General features: G+C 49.6%; 3 protein-coding genes across 3 annotated transcripts; 2 read left to right on the top strand and 1 right to left on the bottom strand.

Moving 5' to 3' along the window:
• Positions 1 to 53: 53 nt before the first annotated feature.
• Positions 54 to 14,953, top strand: LOC128276796 (peptidylglycine alpha-hydroxylating monooxygenase). The gene is made up of 7 exons (XM_053015258.1): positions 54 to 70; positions 953 to 1,298; positions 9,418 to 9,475; positions 9,557 to 9,644; positions 9,737 to 9,939; positions 12,279 to 12,669; positions 12,735 to 14,953. The coding sequence occupies exons 2-7, from the start codon at positions 1,044 to 1,046 to the stop codon at positions 12,901 to 12,903; spliced, it is 1,164 nt and encodes a 387-aa protein (XP_052871218.1). The 5' UTR covers positions 54 to 70; positions 953 to 1,043; the 3' UTR covers positions 12,904 to 14,953.
• Positions 14,954 to 15,230: 277 nt separating this feature from the next.
• Positions 15,231 to 22,743, top strand: LOC128277377 (mitochondrial enolase superfamily member 1-like). The gene is made up of 7 exons (XM_053015826.1): positions 15,231 to 15,438; positions 15,542 to 15,763; positions 15,841 to 15,963; positions 21,512 to 21,662; positions 21,733 to 21,890; positions 21,952 to 22,094; positions 22,153 to 22,743. Exons 1-7 carry the CDS (start codon positions 15,346 to 15,348, stop codon positions 22,616 to 22,618), a joined length of 1,356 nt encoding a protein of 451 aa, XP_052871786.1. The 5' UTR covers positions 15,231 to 15,345; the 3' UTR covers positions 22,619 to 22,743.
• Positions 17,049 to 20,158, bottom strand: LOC128277376 (uncharacterized). The gene is made up of 2 exons (XM_053015825.1): positions 19,543 to 20,158; positions 17,049 to 19,463 (listed from the first exon to the last, which is right to left on the bottom strand). The coding sequence occupies exons 1-2, from the start codon at positions 20,156 to 20,158 to the stop codon at positions 17,062 to 17,064; spliced, it is 3,018 nt and encodes a 1,005-aa protein (XP_052871785.1). The 3' UTR covers positions 17,049 to 17,061.
• Positions 22,744 to 22,840: the final 97 nt, after the last annotated feature.

Genomic DNA, 22,840 nt, shown 5'->3' with positions numbered 1-22,840 from the left:
TTGACCAGTTCCGTTGAACGTTCGAACGTTCAGTCGTTGTTTGACAAGAAAACACAAAGCACAGAAAAATGTAAGTGCGGCAGATCTTGCGTTGTTGACTGCGGGTGTTGTTTTCGCATTTTCCAAAGTAGCTTCACAACCGAAAGACAAGTTTAGTGTGCTCAATCTAGTACCGTTACATACTTTCGAAAGCACTGACGAGAGTCATGAACGAAATATTCCAATGAAAGCACAGAGCCGAGGGCGCAAAGTGGTTCCGTGCTTATGTATACTCTGTGGCTCTTGTGCAGCACATAAGGGCAGGCTTGTGTGGTGGTGTGTGTGTGCCCTAATCGTGTGCTGAGAAGAGAGCGCAGAAACCGTAGTAAACATATCGTCCAAGCATCTGTGAAAGCGTGTTTGAGGTATCGGTCCCAAGGATGCATTTCACTCGGTGACTACGAGTCGTGTAAATTTGAGCAATATCTGACAAAATTACAGTGCACAGATTTAGATGATTAACACGGCGAACCCAAAGTACCGTTCTAAACCTGGAAGAGCATGTGTTGGTGGCAAAAACAAAAAGGAATGCCTCACGTCAAAAAATCCCTGCTGTTTTGTGCTTTGCAAAGGGGTAAAAAAGTGTGTATTGAATCTCATCATCATCATCATCAGTGTCTCTTTCTCACTCCGTTTGTCCGGGGGAACAAAACGATTGGGAGCGAGAGCAAGAGAGAAGCCAACCGAGAGCGAAGTGAGAGATCGGTAGTGAGTGGAAAGAAGATAGATTTTTTGGAGCGCCCAAAACGCACACGCAACGCATTGTGCTCGACAAACACGTGTAGTTTGGCACACAGCATAAAGCTCGCGAAGCCTCGTGTCCATTTTCCTCACGGCAGCTGCGTTTGCGTGTGTATGTGTGCTTCACTCTAGTGTGATTACTTCTTATTTCTACCCTTTCTGCACTGTGCAGCGTGTTTAGGTCAAGTGCCGCCGGCAAGTGTTGCGCATCGTGCCGCAAGTGTGTGTGTGTGTATGTGTGTGCAGAAAACGAAGGAAACAATATGCAACAGCGGTCACATTCGTCTCCTCCGTCACGGTTGAACCGCCGCTACCATATGGTAGAATCCGGTAATCACAGTCACAGCATCTCCAACCAAAGTCGACAGCGGATGACGATGGGTAGCGGCTGGTGGTTGACGGCGGTGGCTTTGAGCGGGTGCCTAGCCCTGGCCAATGGACTTCCGAGCGGTGGCACCGGTGGAGACTACCCGGTTGGACGATTCCCCTTTCTGATGCCAAAAGTGGTACCCTACAAGGTGAGCGGAACATCCACCATCTGGAAGCAATTTTGCCCATCATAGATGGCCTTGAAAAGGCACTCTCATTGTATTCCACACAATTGTGTTTCGTCACTTTGGAAACACTTGGGATTGAAATGTGCAATTATAGTTTGGACAAGTACTGGAGCCAAGACCCTTTTCGCAGCATCTTTAATGTTATTTAGTTTGGAGCAAAAGCAAATTTCGATACTAGGGCGCACTAGAGCAATCGGAATGAAGCAATGTTTCGCGGAATCGTTCAGAGCATCGTGTAGCATATGTTTGCGAGAATTTTACAATCATGTTACCATTACGATAAGGCGCCACTCGGCAACGTGGGCGCACAATGGATTCGTTGCAGTTTAATGGGAATAGTTAATTACTAGCTGATAACAGGACTTCTCTCGATGTTTCGTTGGGACTGTTGTGAAAGAAACACTAATTTTGAATACATTGTCAACTTGAAAAGTAGTCAACTACACTTCGAAAACAGTTCTCAAAAGCAAGTGGAAACATTTTTGCTTTAATGTCTTTCTCTCTCTCAAGGCACTTTTATTCCCGTCTTATCGCTTTGACTCGACTTGTCTGAGTTCAAGTGGTAGATGAAATTTCAGTATACACATTTCAAACAGTGTACAGAGCCCCCGTATCACCCCACCCGACGGTTCGTTGGTAATCACGGGTCGCGTTTACCAAATCGACAACCGGTCTTCGGGCCGGATGTAGACCGGTAACAAATCTAGAGCATTGATCGATGGGTACCCGTGTGTCCCATGTCTAACGTCACTCTCGATCAGTGTCTAGCATCTAGCCTCCCGACGAGAAGGCGGTCCACAACGGCCCGTTCTAGGTTTTCATTACCGAGAGAAGTGTTTAAATGTTTATTCAACTGTTTCGTACAGGTATCGCTCGCCCGCTGCCCGTTTTCACCTTAAACCCTGTTCAAAACGTCTCCAAAGCAGTGGTGAGATGGCTTTCACCAGCTTGGTCAATCCGGTTTTATTTGTCCGGTTGATTATCGTGTCTGTCCGCAACGGCAGCGGTGTGTGACTGCAGACGAAGACTATTACTTCCGCACCGATTGCCTCGTGAAGAAGGTCTTGAGGTGGTGCTCGGTAATGGAGCGATAGAATTAGATCACAGAGGATACGTTTCAAGACACGTAATGCTTCTTACATGGTCCAGTATGTTATGTTATTATCTTTCCAATTAGCACACCCACAGACACAAGGTACTAACTATTCGTACGACACGGCTCAAGTATGTGGTTTAAGAGAACCAAGAATAACTTATCGCACACGATTCACTCGCCGAATGATCGATGGCTGCTGTAACACTCGCCACGCGAGAAAATAGCCCTTCTTCCATTCACAAGACGTCTCCTTTCTTTTCTTCTCCAGTTTAAAACGTCATATCCATCTTATTCAATGTCAATCATGGTGCGCGGTTAATTAATAATCTAATAAACACAATTGACTCTCCGCCGACACGTTCGCCAATAAATGATGGTAATGGTTGAAAGTGTGTGATCTGCCACTTCACTTTCGGTCAATAAATTTATCATTAAGTTTATTGGCCAAAGAAGATGGTCTTTTGTCGTCATCGGCTAGAGTGGAAGAATGGAACGGTCTTGAACGGGTATGACGTGGTTCGCGAGAGTTTGGTTCCGGGTAAAAAAGTCCCGAGCCACTTAGAAACCGTCGGTGGATTGTTCTGTTTAGAACGTCGTAAGGATCGCTTTGTTCGCACCGAACGGAGGATTGGTTTTGTTTAACAAATAATTTGAACAGGTGCGTGAGACCAAAACAAGCCTTGTTTGTCCTTAAATCCAGAAAAATATTAAACTCACGTTGCACGTTGATTGTGTCTACCCCATTGTTTTTTGGGAAATTATCTCGAGAGCTGACATTTACATAAATGGGGCTGTGGGGCCGGAATTCTGCTCGAGAACAATCTAATAAGCGCCTGTACACCCTTGAATCGTGCCATTTTTACCGGAACCGAAAACCCACAGAGTACCAGGACACGTAAGGAACATCAGTACCAAAAGTAGTGGGATTATTAGCTATAAGGCCACGTCCGCCCGTGGTGCTGTTCGTAGAAGAAGCTGCGTAATAGGACACTAACAATGATTGCTCCACAAATTACTACGCCCTGCTGCGTGTTGCGGTGGATGTGTCCATATGGCAGCGGTGACCATCTACAGATTGAACTTTCCCCCCGTCTGCTCTGGCGCCCTGGAGGAAACAATGGAGGATAAAATATAAATTGATCGTACTATTTTTAGTATCCTCTCCAGTGTTCGTCTCCCGCCCCGGGGGAACCTTATCCGCAATCTGTTGGGCGGAATCAGCGGAGTACACTTTCAAATGGTTTTCTCACATTTGATGACTGGCTACGAAAATACGCCCGGTGGCTTTTGCAAATTCCCATCACAAAATCGGTCAATTCGATTGCGCTAAGTTTCCATCCTTTCCAAGGCTAACTTTGGGATTGTTCACATTTGTGAATGGAAATTCTTCGACCGCCTCGCCGCTGGCCAACTGCCAACTTCGATTGCTGTTAGAGTTCAGGTTGTAAAAAAAGCGGAAACAATACCGTTCGTTCGGTCGTCCTCGACACCAATTCGTGTTCCCACTCGGTTCATCATTGTTCCAGTTTTACGGACTGGAATGGACTGAAATTTTGGCAGGAGTCTGGTTTTTTTGTACGTCATCGTCCGAGCGTCGAGAGTATGACGTCAGAAAGGCACACAAGACACGTGTGCAGTTTCCCGCAGCAACAGTAGAGCTGCTGGTTGCTACGCTTGGTAAATGATGATGGCACGAACGCAGTAACATAAGGCGAGCGAAACGAAGAAGGCGTCGAAGCTGAAATTAGACACCATTTGGCGGAGACAACAAAGCCGTTCCACGAATCGGCAAGCAGACCGACACCCGGCGTCCCATCGAGATCATAGCAAGGGTTGTTATTAGGTTGATTCATGTTGTTGATGGCGAGTAACAATGGCGAAGGCAACGAGGCCTATCAGATGTTGACAGGGCGAAAATAAGTCAAAATTAACACAAAAGGATCAGAGCTAAGAGCTGGCCGCTCGTCCGTCGGTCCATGGGTTGCAAGACGCACCGGCATCCTTTTTGGTTGGGGAGTTATTAACTCCAGCCCAGCCGGCCATTTCGGAGAACGGGAAGGGTGAATCGCTCTCGATTTGTTGCGCAAGGACTTTTAACCTTTTCAGCAAACCGTCCGGATTTTGTTTGATGATGAAACTGTGCCTCGCATATTTGTCGGCATAACTCTCTTTCTCTCTTCGGGCACGAGCACGAGGATGGACGTAAAGGAAAGATTCGTTAGAAAATGGATGGCGAATTTTGCTTTTTTCCGTTTTCGGAACTTCTGGCACGTCTTATTTATGGAGCTGCGAATGAAACACAGCTCGTTTCCGTATTTGAAGTATGTGTGGCAACAACTGTTAGGGAGCGTGGTAATTGGGTGAATCTAGGTTGCAAGCAGCCAGCAGCAGACCCCATATGGTGAAGTATACATTAATACTGGGATGGCTATATTTGATACTGTTGCTTGCTGCTTTAGGAATGCGTTTTACTACATTGCTCTACATACTCTTTGAAATGTGCGTCTATTAACCAGTAAGTGGAAGCAGAAAACCCCCTGAAACAATAACGCTGATGGATGGATGTGAACTTGGTCGGCAGACGGTAAACTGTCACTTACAAGCCGATTTATCTCACTAACACGTCACGTACTTGCATGCGTTGAAAATGGACCCCATTTACTAGCTTGTAACGGCGCGTCCTTTCACGCGTGTGTGTGTCCCTTACGTACGGACGCACGAGTGCACAACTGGAAGACAAACAATTTTCTGGTAAAATAACGATCCACCCCAAAATAACGATGAGTGATGGGTGAGAGCAACGAAATGGTGGACTGTATCCATCATTTTTGGCGATAAGATAATACGGCTTCTGGGTTTGGATCAATTTTGGAAACTCATACGCGTCCGATACGCGTCCATCATCAGTTATCCTTGGGCCGGAACCCCACGTCATTGGTGCTCGATCGGCGGACGGCCGTATTGTTTCCATTCGCACCTCTTGCTCGTCGATTGCGATTGCCACCGACCATCACCGAGAAGAGAGCGCTTCGAAACGCCTTCCCACGCTTTGACTCTTCGGATGTTTTGACGAAAGCCCCCGTGGAAATGTGCTATGAACAGAGCTATTTTTGGCTGCTTTTGTGTAAAAGTAAAAACCTTTTCCCTCGCTCAATGAAACCCGGCCTTGCCTGGCGAAGGACCTTTTTCCCGTCTTCGTGGAGCCACTTTCTCCAAACAAAACCCCTGCATTCTGGTTTTCTTTATAAGTCGCGTTGCTCAGCAGCCCCTCAAAGGGGGGTTGCTAATTTTAGGTGCCTAGGTGCCAACTAGCAACCAGCCAACTCGTTAAATCATATTCGACCACCACCGGCTGAGGACTCGGTCCGACGGAACTCGTGCAGAAGGAAAAAATCCTCGCCGGCAATTCGGTTATTTTGATACCGACCAAGCGTGCCGGAATGCCATCAAACGCTCTGCTCCATTGCGGCGTCTCGGGACTGATTGATTCCTTCTGGAGGATGGAAGGAGGTCGTAAACCTCCTCGAAACGTGTGTCCTTGTTGCGTCGAGTGTTTGTCATGATACACCGCACGGCAGTCTGGAAGACTGCCGAGGGAACACATTTGCCACTTGTGGGGCATATTTTCTTGTTGACGATGATGGATCAGATTGCGGCTGGATTGAATATTAATATGCTTCCAAATACTCGGGAAAAAATAATAAAACAAATGACGTACTCTATGGTTCTCGAAGGATTCTCATTTTTTAGTTTGAAAACTCTGCCGGCTAAATTCATTTACAAGTTGCCAAGCTTTGCTCCGCTCCGTAACTTACGGCAGCATATTTTGTTTTATTTTCCTTTTTTTGCGGCCTCCCGCTTTACATTACGTCAATGGCTAATTAAGGAAATGAGCGCAAAACTTTACTCCAGAATTTCGTCCCGTACGTAAAAAAGGATGAACCGAGCTCGTAATGAAGGCAATGCTCCAGGAGCGGCGGATCCGGAAATCGGAAAAGAAAACCGAAAAGCAAATCGCTAATTTGATACGGAAAGGAAAAACGGCGACGGTCCCCAATAGGCAAACAAAAACTGGGAACAACGGAAGCTAACAGAAGAGCCCCTTCCGGAGCACTGAACGTGGACTCTTTCACTCGTCTATTTCCCGCCCTTAATCGGCAGTAAAGATGTTGTAATGAATATATTAATTACGAGTCGTTAACGTGGTTCCTGCTTCGTGCTTCCTGCAAATAGCTTCTCATTATCGCCATTCATTTCATTAGAGCCCTAAACCTAGGCCGACCTTCCATAAGCACCCCGTAGCTTAAGAGGTTGAATGCTTCGATCGTAAACGGGTAAACATTGGAAACTTCTTTCCAAAGGCCAGCAAAATCATAAAAAAATCCGAATTTTGTGTACTTTAATGACATCATTATGGTGGTTCGTTTGACTCGACTTCGTTCCCTTGAGTGGATCCTTTCAAATGGCAATACCCTGTATGAATTGGAAAAAAGCCCAAACACAGGTCCCATTATAAGGTGCACTGGCCGTGTCAGGTTAACGATATATGCAAACAGCTTCGCCTCTGCACACCATCACCGCCACACAGGATTAGCAAAGGAAACGGTTGATATGCAGCCATTACCGATGTAGGATACAACAGCAGATTCCCCTTTGTACTGCAAACACACAGCGGCTATCGACAAGGACTTTCTTACGGGAGCATTCTTCATTTTCTTATCCAATCGTTACTGTCGGAAGAGTGTGGGTTGTGTAAGCGATGGCACAATTTATACGACAATCCCCCCGATTACGGTTTTCAAGTACTTGAGTTGTCAATCTCAAATGGCAATCTCGTGTGTCGGCATTACGGTTTTCAATTAGAGAAGCTCCGAGTGCTAAATGTGCTAAAATGTGCTAAAAAGCTTAAATGTGAAAGCTTGTCAAGCTCTTTGAGTACGAACTGTCATTTCAGGTGCATTTTTGTAAACATTGCACACACAGATACACATACACAGGTAGCAGTTCAGCTGTGCATGCAATTTTTGCTATTACATTTCTGAAATTTTTAGATGTGTAAAAGGTTGTAACTCGAAATATTGTAAGCTGGCGGATCACCGAGATCACGACTACAAGTTTGCGCACGAAATAGCGAACGAAATGCGCGACGGCCTGTGTGGTTAGTTCCGGGTCGCACAGCGAGTTCGGCTGCTAGCTGGTCCCGTTCTCCAACGCGATGAAAGTGATCGGTGATCGGCAAGCAACGTTCGGATTCGGTGCGGCTCTGTCGCCGGCCATAATAACGAGACACTTGTTGGTTCAACGTTTACGCGTTTACAATTACGCGTTCTCGGTGTACATGATTATTTGTTCTTGTTGTACACCAATGTGTGAGCTACTGAGTTCCCTATCTATCTATCTATCTATCTATTGGTGGCGCGAACGCCCGATTCGGGCTATGGCCGCTTGTATCGAGACCCTCCAGCTGTCTCTGCCTACTGCCCTGCCTCTCCAGTCTGCTACACCGAGCAGGTCCTCGCTGGCCTTACGAACGCTGTCCTCCCATCGGGCTCTTGGCCTACCGACTGGTCTCCTGCCGTGTACCGTTCCCAATAGCGTTTTCTTTGGTATCCTTGTTTCGTTCATCCGTATAATGTGGCCCGCCCATTGCAATTTTTGTTTCTTTATCATGGTGGAGACTTCTGGGTCATCGAACACTGCATAGATTTCACTATTATGCCTGATCCTCCAGTGCTCTCCATCCTTCACTGGGCCTAGTATCCTTCTGAGGATCTTTCTCTCAAAGGCATTAATTTTGTTTTCTTGGGACTGGGTTAGGACCCTGAGTTCCCTATCCTATTTGCTGTAAAGCAGGCTCTTAGTTAGGCAGACCTACTTTGGACTAGCGACACTGGCAGTAAAGGAACTGAAAATTCATCGCAAAATATTGCGACATAAATTTGACAAATTGAAGTTTTCATCACCAAAATACAAACTATCTTTGAAAGTATCACTATCTTTGCACGGCGCAGCATAAACAATACAAAATAATTGATAAAATCAAAGACATCCTAACAGAACGGCACTTTCCGTTACGAAAAGTTGACGGAAACTCGATTGTCAAATTCGAGTCTCCGTTTGAAAACCATAATGCCGTGACAACTCGATTGATCGAGTGAACAAGTTCATCCAGCCGAAAGCTTTCCACAGAGAGCGTTCATCCAGTTTGCGTTTGAGCGTTTGAGAACTCAAACGGTGCGCTAATACCAAAGTGAACTCAGATGACCGCTTGAGTAGTCAATTAGAGAATGATAATCAGGCCTAATGTCTGGAAAGCAAAATCTCGGCCTGGGCCGCTGGCATCCTGGTACGTCGAACCACTCCAACAGCCAGTTGCCGATCCTCGCCCGTGGGCTGTGCTGACTCCTTGTTAAATATTTTCCAGCTTCACCGACGGAATGGTGCGTCATGCGCGTCGGCGTGGTGCACTGCATCCGGTGGTGGTGTAGAAGAATTTAATTTGGATTTACCCACTCTTTCTCTCTCTCTCTATCGGTCGGTTAGGAGGGAAAACTTTCAACAGGTTGCTGCTATGGCGTGGCGCTGTGGGTTTGATAAGCTCATTTGATTAAAAGCATCCTTCGCGAAATGGCTTTCCGACGTAGCACACTAAGTGAAGTAGCTGAAGAACCCAGCTTTATGACTTTTTAATCATGCCCCCTACAATGGTGAAATGGCAGGCGAAAAACTGGAAAAAGGCGATGGTCTAGATTTATGCGAGGTTTTTAATGTCACTTTAACTGGAACATAATTTAGTGATTTAGTTTTTTTTCCTTTCATCGACAAGAATGTTGACGTTCTTGACAAATTTATCAAAGTAACCCCTACCGTGGGCATTAATGTTAAAACATCAAAGTTGTCCGGTTCTCTAACACATCTTCGATTTTGTGATTTATCGACGGTTTTAGTACCCAATTTTTAACGATCCACTTTCAACCCGAACAGCCCGAACTCTACCTCTGTACACCGGTGAAGGTGGACTACACGAAAAGCTACTACATCGGTAAGTGGACGCCGACGCTTTGGCTTGAAGTCAACAAAACAATCATTGACTGTTTGCTCGATTTTTCTTTTCTCGAATCAGTGGGCTTTGAACCGAACGCGACGATGGCCACAGCTCATCATATGCTGCTCTACGGTTGCGGTGCGCCCGGTTCGGAATCCGCGGTATGGTAAGCACAGCTCACCGTCGTCATCCGGAACGCCGGCAGCCCCGGCGGGATCATTTTTTCCATTAACTTTCATTCTCGCCCCCCTCCCACAGGAACTGTGGGGAAATGTCCGGCGGCAGCGAGGACAGTGGCAGCCCGTGCGGGAGCGGAGCGCCGTCGCAGATAATCTACGCGTGGGCCCGCGATGCTCCGAAGCTCGAGCTCCCGGACGGAGTCGGATTTAAGGTCGGCAAGGACTCGCCGATCCAGTACATCGTGCTGCAGGTCCACTATGCCCACATTGACAAATTTAAAGGTAAAACGGCCCAGACATTTCCCGGGACGGCGGGACATACTTGTTTGCGTTGAGATGAGTTTGACTTTTATTGTTTTGCTTCAGTCGAAGGCGGTGGCCTTTCTGCAATGTCACTCGGTGTTTTTGTCTGTCGCTTATCCGACCCAATGGATCCAGCCTTGTGCAGGTATCCAACTAATCGAAACGAAAAGCACCGTAACATTGCCGTGGGGGGAGCGAGGATGCTTACAAGCGCAACGCAGACGCAATTTGTACCACATCCCACGACCACTGCCCCGAGATTTCCCAGGTAGTCGATGGTACGGTTGCGGGTGAATCAAAATTTTATAACCCCCCGATGCATTAGTCGACTTCTTCGCTTCCCGAACTTTTGCGGATGCTCCATCCGGATATAGCGAGGGTAGCTTTCAGCACGGCAGGAAATGTGGCTTCAAGCCCACGACCGGCTGGCAAATGAATCAGCTCTGCTGTCGCACGAAGACTTTCGGTCCCCTGTTCGGCCGGATGGAGCGGCACTGCGTGGCTGCGTGGGTTGGTAGTAATTCCGCAGACCAGTGACGTCTCGTCGTCCCACGCAGGGACTTCATATCTCCTGAATCCGTAATCTCCGGCAAAACCTGGCCGAATGTGGCGCCACGTTGGTGCCCGAAATGTGTTACAAAAATAGCGTTTAGAGAAACACGAGAAACTGCACAACGTTTCGACGTGGTCTCGGGTCACTAACAAGTCAACAACTGGTCGTCCTGCGTCACCGGTGCAGTTTCAACTGGCCAGTTGGAGGTGGTGTCGTGCAATTTCCCTCAAATTTCTGCGAGTGCTTCGGGAGGGCCATCAACTGTGGATGGTGCCAGGGAACGTTGGCGTTGTTGTTGTTGTGCAAACAGCTGCGCAGGACACGGCCGCTAGGTGGCAGCCCACGCAGGTTGCCACGCAGCGAACCAGCGCCCAGCTTCCATTAATCCATGGCCTTTGCATCGCAATGGAACCGCCCGTTTCCATTTATCGTCCCACGCCGAAGGGCACCTGTTGAAATGGCCCACAGAAAGGGAATGGGCAAATTGTTTTCGACAATCGTCGACTGTTGTTCCCTTGGAAAACGTGCTCCCTCGGTCCCAGGTCCAATTTTAAGGACGAGCACCTAGGAAAGCTCATCGACCACTTATTTCGTCGTTCCCCTTTTTTGGGACAACATTAACGTTGACTGCGGACGGACTTAATGGAAGGATGGAAATCTCATTGCTATTCACGGGTTCACCGAGTTGGTCGAAGAATTGGACAGTGAACACGTTGTTTATTTGTTTGGAATGCTACCTTTATGGTTTGTTATAAAACATCAACAAGCATCTACGGATCACATCGATTCGGCCACGTCACTGTGCGCAGCATCTTCCAGGAAACCTGTTCCGACGACAGTATGGCGTCGCAGTTTGTTAGACAGAATTGAGTTGACTTTGCCTCACCGGAGTGTTATTGGAAATTGGTTCCAACCCCAGATACACGAAAGGCAACAACTTTTGTCGTCATTATATCATTCCACGAAAGGGAGCCAGCAGGTGGCTCCGGGAACCACCTGTTGTTGGGCACAGGGTCGTGACCACGAAACTGGGCGACCACGGGGAGTTCAGTAAATGAAATAACCAACGCTTAATCCAGCACCTTGCTTCAGAAACTGAAGACAGCGCCGCGGAGCTTGACATTTTACCGTCCCCATTATGCGCCACCTTACTGGATTTTGTGGGCATCTCGGGCGCTATTTTATATCCGTCCGTTGTCAGCATACGCGCACCCCCTAGCCCACCGATATCCGGATCCTTCGTGGCGACCTTCGTTTCGGTTGGAAATGGTACTGGAAAGTAACTCGATAAATCATTCATGAACTTCGGTTTCCTGCCTTGGGTGTGGGTCCTTTGTGTCCTTGCGGTCGGGACGGATAGCGCATCCGAACAATGCTCAAAGGTTGGATGTAATTTCGTGAAGCCCAAGTTCAATACAACTGAAGCTTGGAAACTCAGTTCCGATAATTGGACAAAATTGTTGGAGTATGTATTGAAATTCGGTTCGTACTCGGATTGCAGTCCGCGGTTACCGTGAAGCGGCTTTGCAATGAGCGCTCTTTCACCCGGGGGAGAGCTTTTCAAAGCCCTATTTATGGGTCCCTTGTCCAATTAGTTCCTGCCCGATCCCGTCAGCAAACCGCAGGGCTACGCCAGGTTTAATCTGACTCGTAACATGCCGGCGGTTCCCGGGGACCTAAACTTACTACAGAGCTGCCGCGGCTACGGTTGACAAACTTAATTACGATTAATCAACTTCGCACTCGCGTGTGTGTGTCGGCACAGATGGTACCACGTCGGACGATTCGGGAATATTCATCCACTACACGACCCAGCCGCTGTCGAAACAGGCGGGAGTGCTGCTGCTCGGTACGGCCGGCTACATCCGACCGATGGCCACCGAACACATGGAAACGCTCTGCGATGTCCAGGAGGACAAGGTGATCCATCCGTTTGCCTACCGAACGCACACGCACAGCCTGGGCCGGGTCGTTTCGGGCTACCGGATCCGCAAGGACGACGCGGGCGAGGACCACTGGGCGCTGCTCGGCAAGCGCGATCCCCTGACGCCGCAGATGTTCTACCCGGTGGAGAACCACGAACCGATCCGGAAGAACGACCGTTTGGCCGCACGCTGCACCATGGAGAGCAATCGAACGCGGATCACGAAAATCGGGTAAGCACCGCGAGCCGCATGGCCGCTAGGGCTAGTCGAACTAATACCGGTCTCGATCCACGCAGTGCCACGAACGAGGACGAGATGTGCAACTTCTACCTGATGTACTTTGTGGAAAACGACGAGCCGCTGCAGATGAAATACTGCTTCAGCAATGGACCGCCAGCGTTCCACTGGAACAATCGTGAGGCACAGTTGAACCACATTCCCGATTACGACGCAAGCCACCTGTAAGAGGGTGCGCCAACACGTCCTTCAACTTGTGGGACGCTAGTGGTGAGCTGTAGAAAACTCCATACAACTGTCGGGAGACCGAGAGGTAGGATGTCGTCGTGTCCCTGCCAGCAACCTTCGAAGTACGAATTTCCATATCACAATTTTAAAAAAGAACCAGTCCGCGCATTTGAGAGCATCACCGGGTCATCCATCGCTCGGTTACAAGTACTGCTTGCTGCCTGATTTCCTCACCAAACTCGATCCACGGAACGCCATCATTGGCAACGCCACCCTTTCGGCAAAGTAATAGAGCTATCGAAAGATTTCATTCTAGTCATATACATACTGGGTCATACATTGGGGAGAAGGCGTTTCAGCGCCCCCGAACTGATTCTTTTCTCCCTTAAGTTAATATCTCAAACTGTGGATCGTAGGAAAGGCGCGGTGTGTGTGCGAACCGCGAGAACCGATGGTACAAGTATGTGGCAATGAAAAAGTTTCTTATGAACGAAAGCGAAGGATAGACGGGCGCATAGATGGTGTATTTTACGTGGCACAATAGAATATTGTTAAATTTGTTGGAGCGGCTGTTGGGAGAGTTTAAGCGGGAGAGCTGTGAGTTGGTTGTGCAGGAGCAAAGCATTTAACGTTTGATTTTCTTAAAAGGTGCATTTAATCAATCATCAGAGTGGCAGCTAAGACTATTGGACGCTATCAAACAATGTTTTCTTTCAATGGCACCATTTTTTATCCACTGAACGAATATCAACTCCTAGTGAATCGTGTATGTTTGTAGATAACGTAGTCCCGGCCGAAGCTAGAAGTGGTCCAATTTGTGTTTCTTTTTCCAACGAGGTAAAAACGCCGTGCAATATCTCCTCAACTGTGCTGTAGGGCGAGAGAAAAAAAAACATTAAACAACCAAGCAGAGAAGAATAAGCTATCATCTTTTACGGTACGCGGGTGGTAAACGCGACAAACATGAAACTTAAAGACTTTCCTAGCAGATCTGCTGATCCTAACGATCGATCGATCGATAAAGGAGCAAAGTGTGGTGGCTCGACAACAGTAAAAACTAAAGCAAGACCATTTGAAAACACACACATTCACCTATATACATACATATTTATATATACATATATAAACAAAGCAAATTATGTATAGAGCAGCGCATCGCGGTGGATGACAGTGAATTAATGGGATTAGAACATGTTAGTGAGATATGCGTATGCATACATGCACCCCACCACCCATGCACACACACACACACTCACACACGTACACACTTATATATACACACGTACAGACGGACACACAGCAAACAGAAACTCGCATATACATATTATTATATACATATATACATACGTACCGCGTGTCGGGTGTCATTTGAATTTTAAAAGAAGTGGTTCGCCTGCTGAGAGCCTCCTGGAGGTGAGAGAAAGGATCAAAGTTATGAGCAAAAGCAGATGGAAAGGATACAACCCTGCTACACTGTCACCGGCACAGAATCCGACTTAGAACTTATCAATCAAAGCAAACTGTAAATTTCATGTGTTCAAGCCCATTTCTTTCAGAATGGCGAAACGCCGTTAAAGTGTCCTCTGTTCTGTTTTCACCACGCAACGGTTGATTTCAAAATGAGTGTTCTCTTTTCTCCGCCACGTTAAATAGTAGCAAACGAGTAGCAAGATGTAAAATATAATAAGTAACACATACCCCTGGCTAAACATTCGCGAAAGGTGGCTGAGCAAAAGGTGCGTTTTATAATGTTATACGGCAAAAAACAGGCAAATTGATGCGAAAAATCTCCTTCACACACGGTGCTTCGGACACTTCTTACGCCTCCAGTGCTATCGGTAAAATACCTTCTCAACGAACGTTTTTTGGGTGATTTTCGGTTGGCCTGCGGGACAACCTTTTCGCAGTTTTTCAGTTAGTTAACATTTAATTTTAAATAGTCAGTCAACTTAAAGAGCGCACTTTTTCTAACAGCCTTCGCGCGAATGTGACCCCAGGCAGAAAAGGATTCTTACATATGTGAAGCCCCCCAACACGGTATGGCACAATAAAATCAGCAACAGACACATAGTATTCATATTCATAGAAAACCCGTTGATGCCATGGCTCGTTTCTTTCTTAAAGAACCCGGAGTTACAGGTAAAAGTCCTCCATCGTCGTTGTCGTGGTTGTCTTCATTGCTCCGTCTCAACGGTGATAAGAGATTTGAATCCCTGGCTGGTGGTAGTAGTGAGGCTCTCGTTCCACGACCACACTGCCAAGCGCGTCTCGACCTCGGTGTGATGATCTGCATCGGAATTGACACAAATAAAACCGGACACCGAAGATAGAAAGCAGCGCGCGTCACAAAGTTTTCCAGTGCCGGAAGGTAAGAGCTTCAAGTTTTGTGCCACAACGACGTCGGTAGTGTTCCGCCATTGATCCGCTAGCAAGTACGAAGAAATGGTGAAAGATCGTTGCCTCCATATTAGCACCGTCAGTGCGCAGGATATCCGGTGGCCAACGTCACTGGGAGCGCACGGTTCGGATGCGATGGTACGTAAGGGGCCTAGCCCATCGACACCCAATAGCACTTGGCTTGATTACGACTTTTCTTTTACCGATCTGTTCCGGATCCGTTGGCGGTCGGCGAGCGTAGCACACGGATCCGGACTACTCTTGTGTTTACGTGACGATCGCGACCCGCGAAGGGCACACCGGGTACGGGATGACGTTCACCCTTGGTCGCGGTACTGACATTGTGTTGCAAGCGGTTCGTTGCATGCTGAAGCGATCCATTGAGGGCCGCACAACGGCCAGCATCTACGAACGATTTGGCCACTTTTGGCGTGAGCTAACGAGCGATTCGCAGCTGCGCTGGGTAGGTGGTGTTCTGCCTCGATCTGCCTCCGTCTTTGTTGTCCACTCTCGGGTTTCTCTGTCTGTGTCTTTTTGCAGATTGGCCCAGAGAAAGGTGTGACCCACCTGGCGGTTGCTGCCATCATCAATGCCCTGTGGGATCTCTGGGGTAAGATACGCCAGGTGCCGGTATGGTTGCTGTTGGCCGAGATGGAACCGGAGGTAAGTGGTGCCACGAGAGTTTGTTATCTTTCAGGCGGAATGTGTGTGTGTTGCGGACAAATTTATGGTGGGCAAGAACCCGTGATAACACATGACAAAAGATTTGTTGTCATTTTAGTCAAACAGAAAAAACGACAAACACCGGGCGTACTTCAAATATACGATGAACCACTTTTATTTTTGGGGACATTCATAAAGGGCCGCATGGTGGCCTTACGGTTCTGCGGGTCGACTGATTCCTGTCCGCTGCACCGGAGGCACCATCTCAGTGGTTTGGTTCAAAATATGTTTTCCCTCGCCCTTTCGGACAGCGCGGTTTGTGCTCTGATCGCAGCAGGGCCTGCTGAGTTTTAGTTCGATCGCTGCTTGGTTTAGTCTCATTAGTGTTTTAAGTTGCATATTTTCAACTGTTTGCGCTCTCGTTCGTTCTACTACTACCTCGTAAAAGTTATTTTTAAAAACAACACACCTACCGAACAAACAGAAAAATGTTCACAATCATATATATCTATACCTCTTTATGTATATATATATATATGTATACATTAATCAACAAAATTTTATTAGACTCTTTCTCTCTCGCCCGCGCCCGCTCGGCGCCGTTTAAATGCAGTATGCAAACACAACCGCCGCGGCAAAGCTCTTGAGCACGCGACGCACTGTGGAGTGTTTGTGCTTACGGCAATAGCGACGGACCCGCTGTGTATTCATCGTGTGTGTGTGTGTGTATTCTACAAGTTCTACAAGTTGCTGCAATTTGTTAGAATTCTCTCTTTCTGTACAGTCTACAAAATCCAATTGACCCCCGTCTGGCGTTCTAAGTGATTGTGGTTGCCCATGGCCACACACTGCGGGGTGCTCGGCGAAGGCAATGTGAGTCGTGCGGCGGGGGGGGGCGGTCAAATGGACGGCAAAGGATGGCGCGCGCACTACGCTTAGTGTACTAACTTTCTCTTTGCGGCCACCACCTCTCTACACTACGCTCGCGCTGGTTAGTGATGATTAGTGTCGGTTCTTCAAAACAAAAAAAAACAAACTAAACCCTATAAAATGATTGTAAGCCGATTGGACGTCGAGCGCCAAGGTCCGGAACCCATTCTACTCTTCGTCGTCCTCTTCCGGTTCGTCCTCTTCGCCGTCTTCCTCTCGCCCTCTTCGACTGGCGCTCCTGCGGCCGTGAATGCCAATGCTTGGCCCATCCATGGCGTCGGCGGCTGCCACCAGTTCCTCGTCATCGTCGTCGTCGTCTTCGTCGTCATCCTCCGGCTCGGGCTCGGTATCGTAGTCCTCGTTCACCGATCGTACACCTCCCCGTCCGTTAGCGCCGCCGCCAACGCCGCCGCCACCGGCCGCCAGCTGATGGCTCATTGAGAAGTTGTTCTTGTTCGAGGGCTTTAGGCACACCGAGCCGGACAGGGAGCCGGGGAAGCGCTGTAGGTAGCGCTCGAGCCGCAGAAACTTGATCGACACGAGCCGATTGTCGAACCACCAACCATTGATCTCGTCGTGCACGATGCCGGCGTCCTTGGCCGAGGCGCACCGCACGTACACGCAGCAGCTGCTCCGATCCAGCTGGATGTCGTAGATCTTGCACCGGCCGCCCACCTTCTCCAGGATGGCGTCCTGTACGATCGTCTTCAGGTTCGGATCGTTCACCTCGTACCGGTCAAACATTTGCCGTATCTTCAGGCACGGTGTCGGCGGATCGAGGATTTTGTTGCTATTATCGAAGGCGGGACTTTGCCACTTTTTAGCACAGCTTGCCGCACCGCCCGGCCCGCCACTGATACGGGCCGTGGCAGCGGCGGTACTGCCCACGTTGACGGTGCTGGTGGCCAATGGTGCCGTGTCGATCCAGCGCATCATCTTGAAATCTTCTCCGCCGACCGAGCCGACCTCGAAGGCGATCCGGCTTTCGTTCTGCTCCAGAAACTGTATCGCTTCGTTCCACGCCCAGCCGAGCTTGCGTCGGTTGACCGGTGCCAGGAGTCGGTCGCGCAGATGCATGACGACGACACGCGCATCGGGCACAGTCGTACCGGGTGCGGCCGCACCATTGGCCACCATTGCCGCCTCCGAAGCCGTTGCGGCCGCCTGACTGACGGCGTGCAGAATTTCGCTGATCAGCCCACTGACCTGCTCGCGCCGTTTCTGCTTCACGTACACGACAAACTTGTACAGGTAGTTGGCCACGAAGGCGAGCAACGCGGTCAGCGCTAGACCACCGACGATGACGAAAAACTTTTGAAACTTGTTGTACAGCATGCACCCGAACGGGAGCTTCGGTTTGAGGATGGTGTAGTGGTTCGCTTTGACCGGGCGCCGTTCGACCACCTCCGCGAACGTGATCGGCTGCCCATCGGCATCGCAGTGATCGATGCGCCACTGTGGGTTCCGATCGATCAAGTACTCCATCGCGTGCAAGTGGCGCGTCAGCTGGGGGATCAGCACGGACGGTGAGTGTTCCTTGGCCTTCTTCAGTACCTCGCCGGGTGACATAATACTCGAGGCGACGCTCGAGGACGTTTCAATGCCCCCGGCAGATGCCGCCGCCGGATCCCTTCGACAATGGTACGCCTCGACCCGCTGCTTCAGTTCGCTGCCCACCAATTTCAGTAGCTCCAGGGCCGGTTCCACGTCCGCCGTCAGGACACAGTCGGTTCCACTTAGCACTGCTGCGTTACGCCCGTCATCACACAGGTCGTACCGGGTGTCGATCGAGCTGAGGGTGCTCGCCAGATCCGTACTGATCGTCATGTACATGAGGGCCACCGACACGAGGAATGCGACCAGCAAGCAGAGCAGGGCGCATGGCACGAACGTTTGCTTAAAACCGTAGTGCTCGTCCAGCTTCGTGATCAGATTGCCGATCGCCACGCGGAACGGTATGGCCGGTGGTTCCGGCGAGGGTTGAGCGTGCGTTACGATATCGTTTTCGTCGAGCTCGTGCTGCTGACCTCCGAGGACGCGACTGTACCTCTGGCGAATGTGATTACCGGCCACGAGCGGAGACGGTGGGCTGGGTGCGGCAGGACCTCCCGTCAATCCCAACTTGAAGTGACCGGCGATGCTTCGGTAATGCAGCGGATGGATGGGCACGCGCGTGTTGTGCGCCATCGGATTCGTTGCCGGCGATGGAACGGCGGTGCTGTACCGTGACGGTGGAATGATGCCACCGCCCGGGCTGCTACGACGACCAATAATTCCACCGATGGCACTGTTGTAGTTCTCCTGCGACACGGTTTCTCCCCGGAGTTGCATCAAGCGCCTCGTGTACTCGCTAACGTACGGAGGAGAATCTCCACCGGCACTACCGGCACCGGAAGACCCGTTCGAGGCATTCGAATCATTCAGCAGCGCACTGTTGTTGTTGCTACTGCTGGCACTGTTGTTGTTGTTGTTGCTGTACATGCTGCTGCTGGCCGTCGGTGGTGTAATGTTGTGTGCGGCCAGGGCCGTTTTCCGAAACAGAGAACTGTGGTACGGTGATGGGTTGCATCCTGCGACGGGGCGAGAAGAAAATGAAACACAGTGACAATGGGATGTAAGTGGGTTGCTTTTAACTCCACCGTAACTAACCATAGGGTCGCGGAGAGCCCCACGGAGCGGTCGGTGAATGGTCTTCCTCGTCGTGGTCGTGCCTGAGGACCGGCGATACGTAGATCTGTGACGGGGAATGGGAAGACTTTTTGCCGCCGCCGCCGCCGCCACCACTAGCACCGTTCGCGCCGAGGAACGGAGAGTTGCCATGGTTACTAAAACTATGCTGAGATGATGATCCTGGTGATGATATGCTGCTATTGAGAAGCGTTCGCTTTATAGGTCCAACTGACGGCGGCGGCATTGATGACACCGCAGGAGGCGGGACCGCCGGGCCACCACCGGCCACCGTAGCACGCTGACTCCTTCCCAGGCGTTTCGCCGCTCCCGGTGTACTGCTGTTGGGTGCGGCATACGACTTCCGTTGTGCCGCCGTTACCTTGCGGCCCTCGCCACTGTCCGACTCTTCGCTGGAACTGTAACGCAGCACGGCGGACGACTCGCGGCGCAGTTTCTGCTTCTGCTCGTCCAGATGGCGGCGAAGTTTTTTGATCAAAATTTTGCGCGTCGTGAACGTGACGGGCATGTTCGGGAAGCCATACTTCACGAGCTCCAACCTCAGCTCCTCATCGGACAGGCTGTTTAGGTTATCCATGCCGCTGCCTCCGCCGGACCGGTGTCTGCTTTTTGCGATCGGCTGGCCGCCAAAAATCGTTCCGATAGTACGGGTTCTTTTGAGTGCAGCTCTCCCTTGGCCAAGGCCCAAGGAGACGCGCGCGGCACAGTTCTGACTCCTGTTGCACACACTTTTCGCTCTTAGCGTAGCCCTCTCTCTCTCCCTCTCGCTCTTTCGACGGCCAGAATGTTCACTGGGTTTGTTGTGTCTCTCTCGTTTTCGCACACCCAACACTCGTGAAATGGCAACGGAGGTGGTGGTCAGGTGGCGTCTCTTCCTTTTGCCGTGGTACACACACACACACACAGCACAGGAACGATGCACACGATTCGCCTCTCTCGAGAGGCGTACCGGAAACTGGCGGCTCTTTAACGAGCCGTGAGGTGATCAAGTTGTCGTGCAAAAAAACGTTAAGCACTTTTTCTGGTCGTTTCGAAGTAGCCGTTGAAAGAAGGCTCAGTGCTTCGAGCGTCACTTCGCGCGTTTCGGTTTATTTTCTCGACAGAAACTGACCGACGGCCAAAGCAAACATACACACATTCACTCCGCCGTCAAGAATGTTTGCCGCTCAACGCACGAGACGGTGGCGCCCAGCTCTTGTGTGTGGAGCAATGCAAGCAGGCAACGAAACGCAACGAAAACACACTTCGGCTCCCCGGAGGAGCTATGCGGCGCGGTCACTGGTGTGCGTGTAGGGTTTCCGTGCACGGCGATGACGGCTTCGGTTTTATTTCGTCTTCGTCCGGTTGCTTCTTGTTCTCTAATCTTCGCCCGCTCTCTCTCTTTCACTCTTTCGCGGGTCTCGTATGCCTCGAGTATGGTACGAGACTCGAGAATATTTTTCTACTCCAGAAAATACACAAATTTCTTCTCGCTCTCACACGTATGGCTGCATCGGGAAACATTCCAAGCTCGTTGCCGCCATGGACAACGGAGCAGAGGCCTCGGCCCGCGGTTATCGAGTATTCGTATTTACGCACAAAAACCCGTGAGCACCTTCGCACAACCTCTATCCTTAATCTTATTCGATGTTACACCAGAAAAGAAATGGCCTTCTGCGTCGTTGATGAAATTCTCGTCGGCCGACCAAACCAACATGCCTACTTTCACATCTTTTGCACCCAGAATCATTTGAGTTGTGGTATAAAATAGGTTAGTGGGTTTTGTGTGGTATTGGTGTGGTGTGTTGTGATGGTGTGTGTGTCTAACCAATTTTGCTGTCAACATTCTCGCGCGGATGCCCGATGAAAAACCTAACGCCCTAAGCGAATAGAGCGTGAAATATTTCATGCAACATTCGCTCTGCCTTTCGTTCGTGTTTTTTCTCTGAAGGAGCTGGTTTCTACGATTGATTTCCGTTACATCGAGGACGTTATTACACCGGAAGAAGCAATTGGCATCCTGCGTGAAAGCAAATCCACGCGGAACGAGCGCATAGAGCACGTTCGCAAAATCGGCTATAAGGCCTACACGACGCAGATAGGTAATTGGTTTAGGTTCTTATTCGAAACGCCCGCTCACGACGCCCATTCACGACGATTCGTTTCTTGCAGGATGGCTCGGTTACGATGATGATACTATTCGGGGGTTGTGCAAAAAATATCTGGCAGCCGGTTTTACGGCGTTCAAAATAAAGGTCGGCCAACAGTTGGAGGATGACATAAAACGTTGCCGGTTGGTACGGGAGGAAATTGGTTGGGAAAATCTGCTGGTGAGACACACATTTTTCTTCCGGTGGGTTGAAGCTCATAATTGCCATCGTTCGATTCCAGATGGTGGACGCAAACCAAACATGGAACGTTTCGACGGCCATTGAGTGGATGAAACAGTTGAAGCAATTCAAACCACTGTGGATTGAGGAGCCCACATCGCCGGACGATATTCTTGGTCACGCTAAAATTGCCGAAGCATTAAGGTATGTACTAGTGGGGAGAGCGCTTGGCATTGTCTAACACTCACTTTGAACGCCACAGGGAACATGCGATCGGTGTGGCCACGGGAGAAATGTGCTGTAATCGTGTCATGTTCAAGCAGTTCATGCAGGCCAACGCACTCGAGTTTTGTCAAGTTGATTCGGCCCGTATTGGAGGTGTGAATGAGCTACTATCCGTTTACTTGATGGCGAAGAAACTGAACGTGAAAGTATGTCCCCATGCTGGCGGCGTAGGCCTTTGCGAGATGGTTCAGCACTTGCAAATGTGGGACTTTTGTTCCGTCTCCTGCACGATGGAGGGTCGCCTGATTGAGTTTGTCGATCAACAGCACGACCAGTTCGTGTATCCGGCGGTGATCGACAAGAAAGCGTGCTACGTGGCTCCGAAGGCACCTGGCTACTCTACCGAGCTGAAGGAAGAAGCTATCGCACAGTTCGCCTACCCGGATGGCACCGAATGGCAACGAATGTTTGGCGAAGGACTTTTTAAAGTTGAAAATTATTAATTTAAACTCTGCGCGCAACGGTCGGTTTAAAAACGATCGAAATATTTCAATTAAACGTAACTTTTAGGCTGCGTGTTGACGATGGCCCGTTTGCACTTATGCAGCCATCGAGAAATAAAATGTCAATTGCATTTTTTGGCGCGCTATTAAATGGTCAACGTTGTTGTTTTTGCCCGTAGTTCGTTGAAAAACTTTGTGAACGTTTACGTGTTTTAAGCCTTC

This window comes from Anopheles cruzii, chromosome 2 (assembly GCF_943734635.1).
Source record: "Anopheles cruzii chromosome 2, idAnoCruzAS_RS32_06, whole genome shotgun sequence".
NCBI classification, from domain to species: Eukaryota; Metazoa; Arthropoda; class Insecta; order Diptera; family Culicidae; genus Anopheles; species Anopheles cruzii.
The sequence above is the reverse complement of the archived record's forward strand: the minus strand, read 5'-3'. Positions and strand labels throughout refer to the sequence as shown.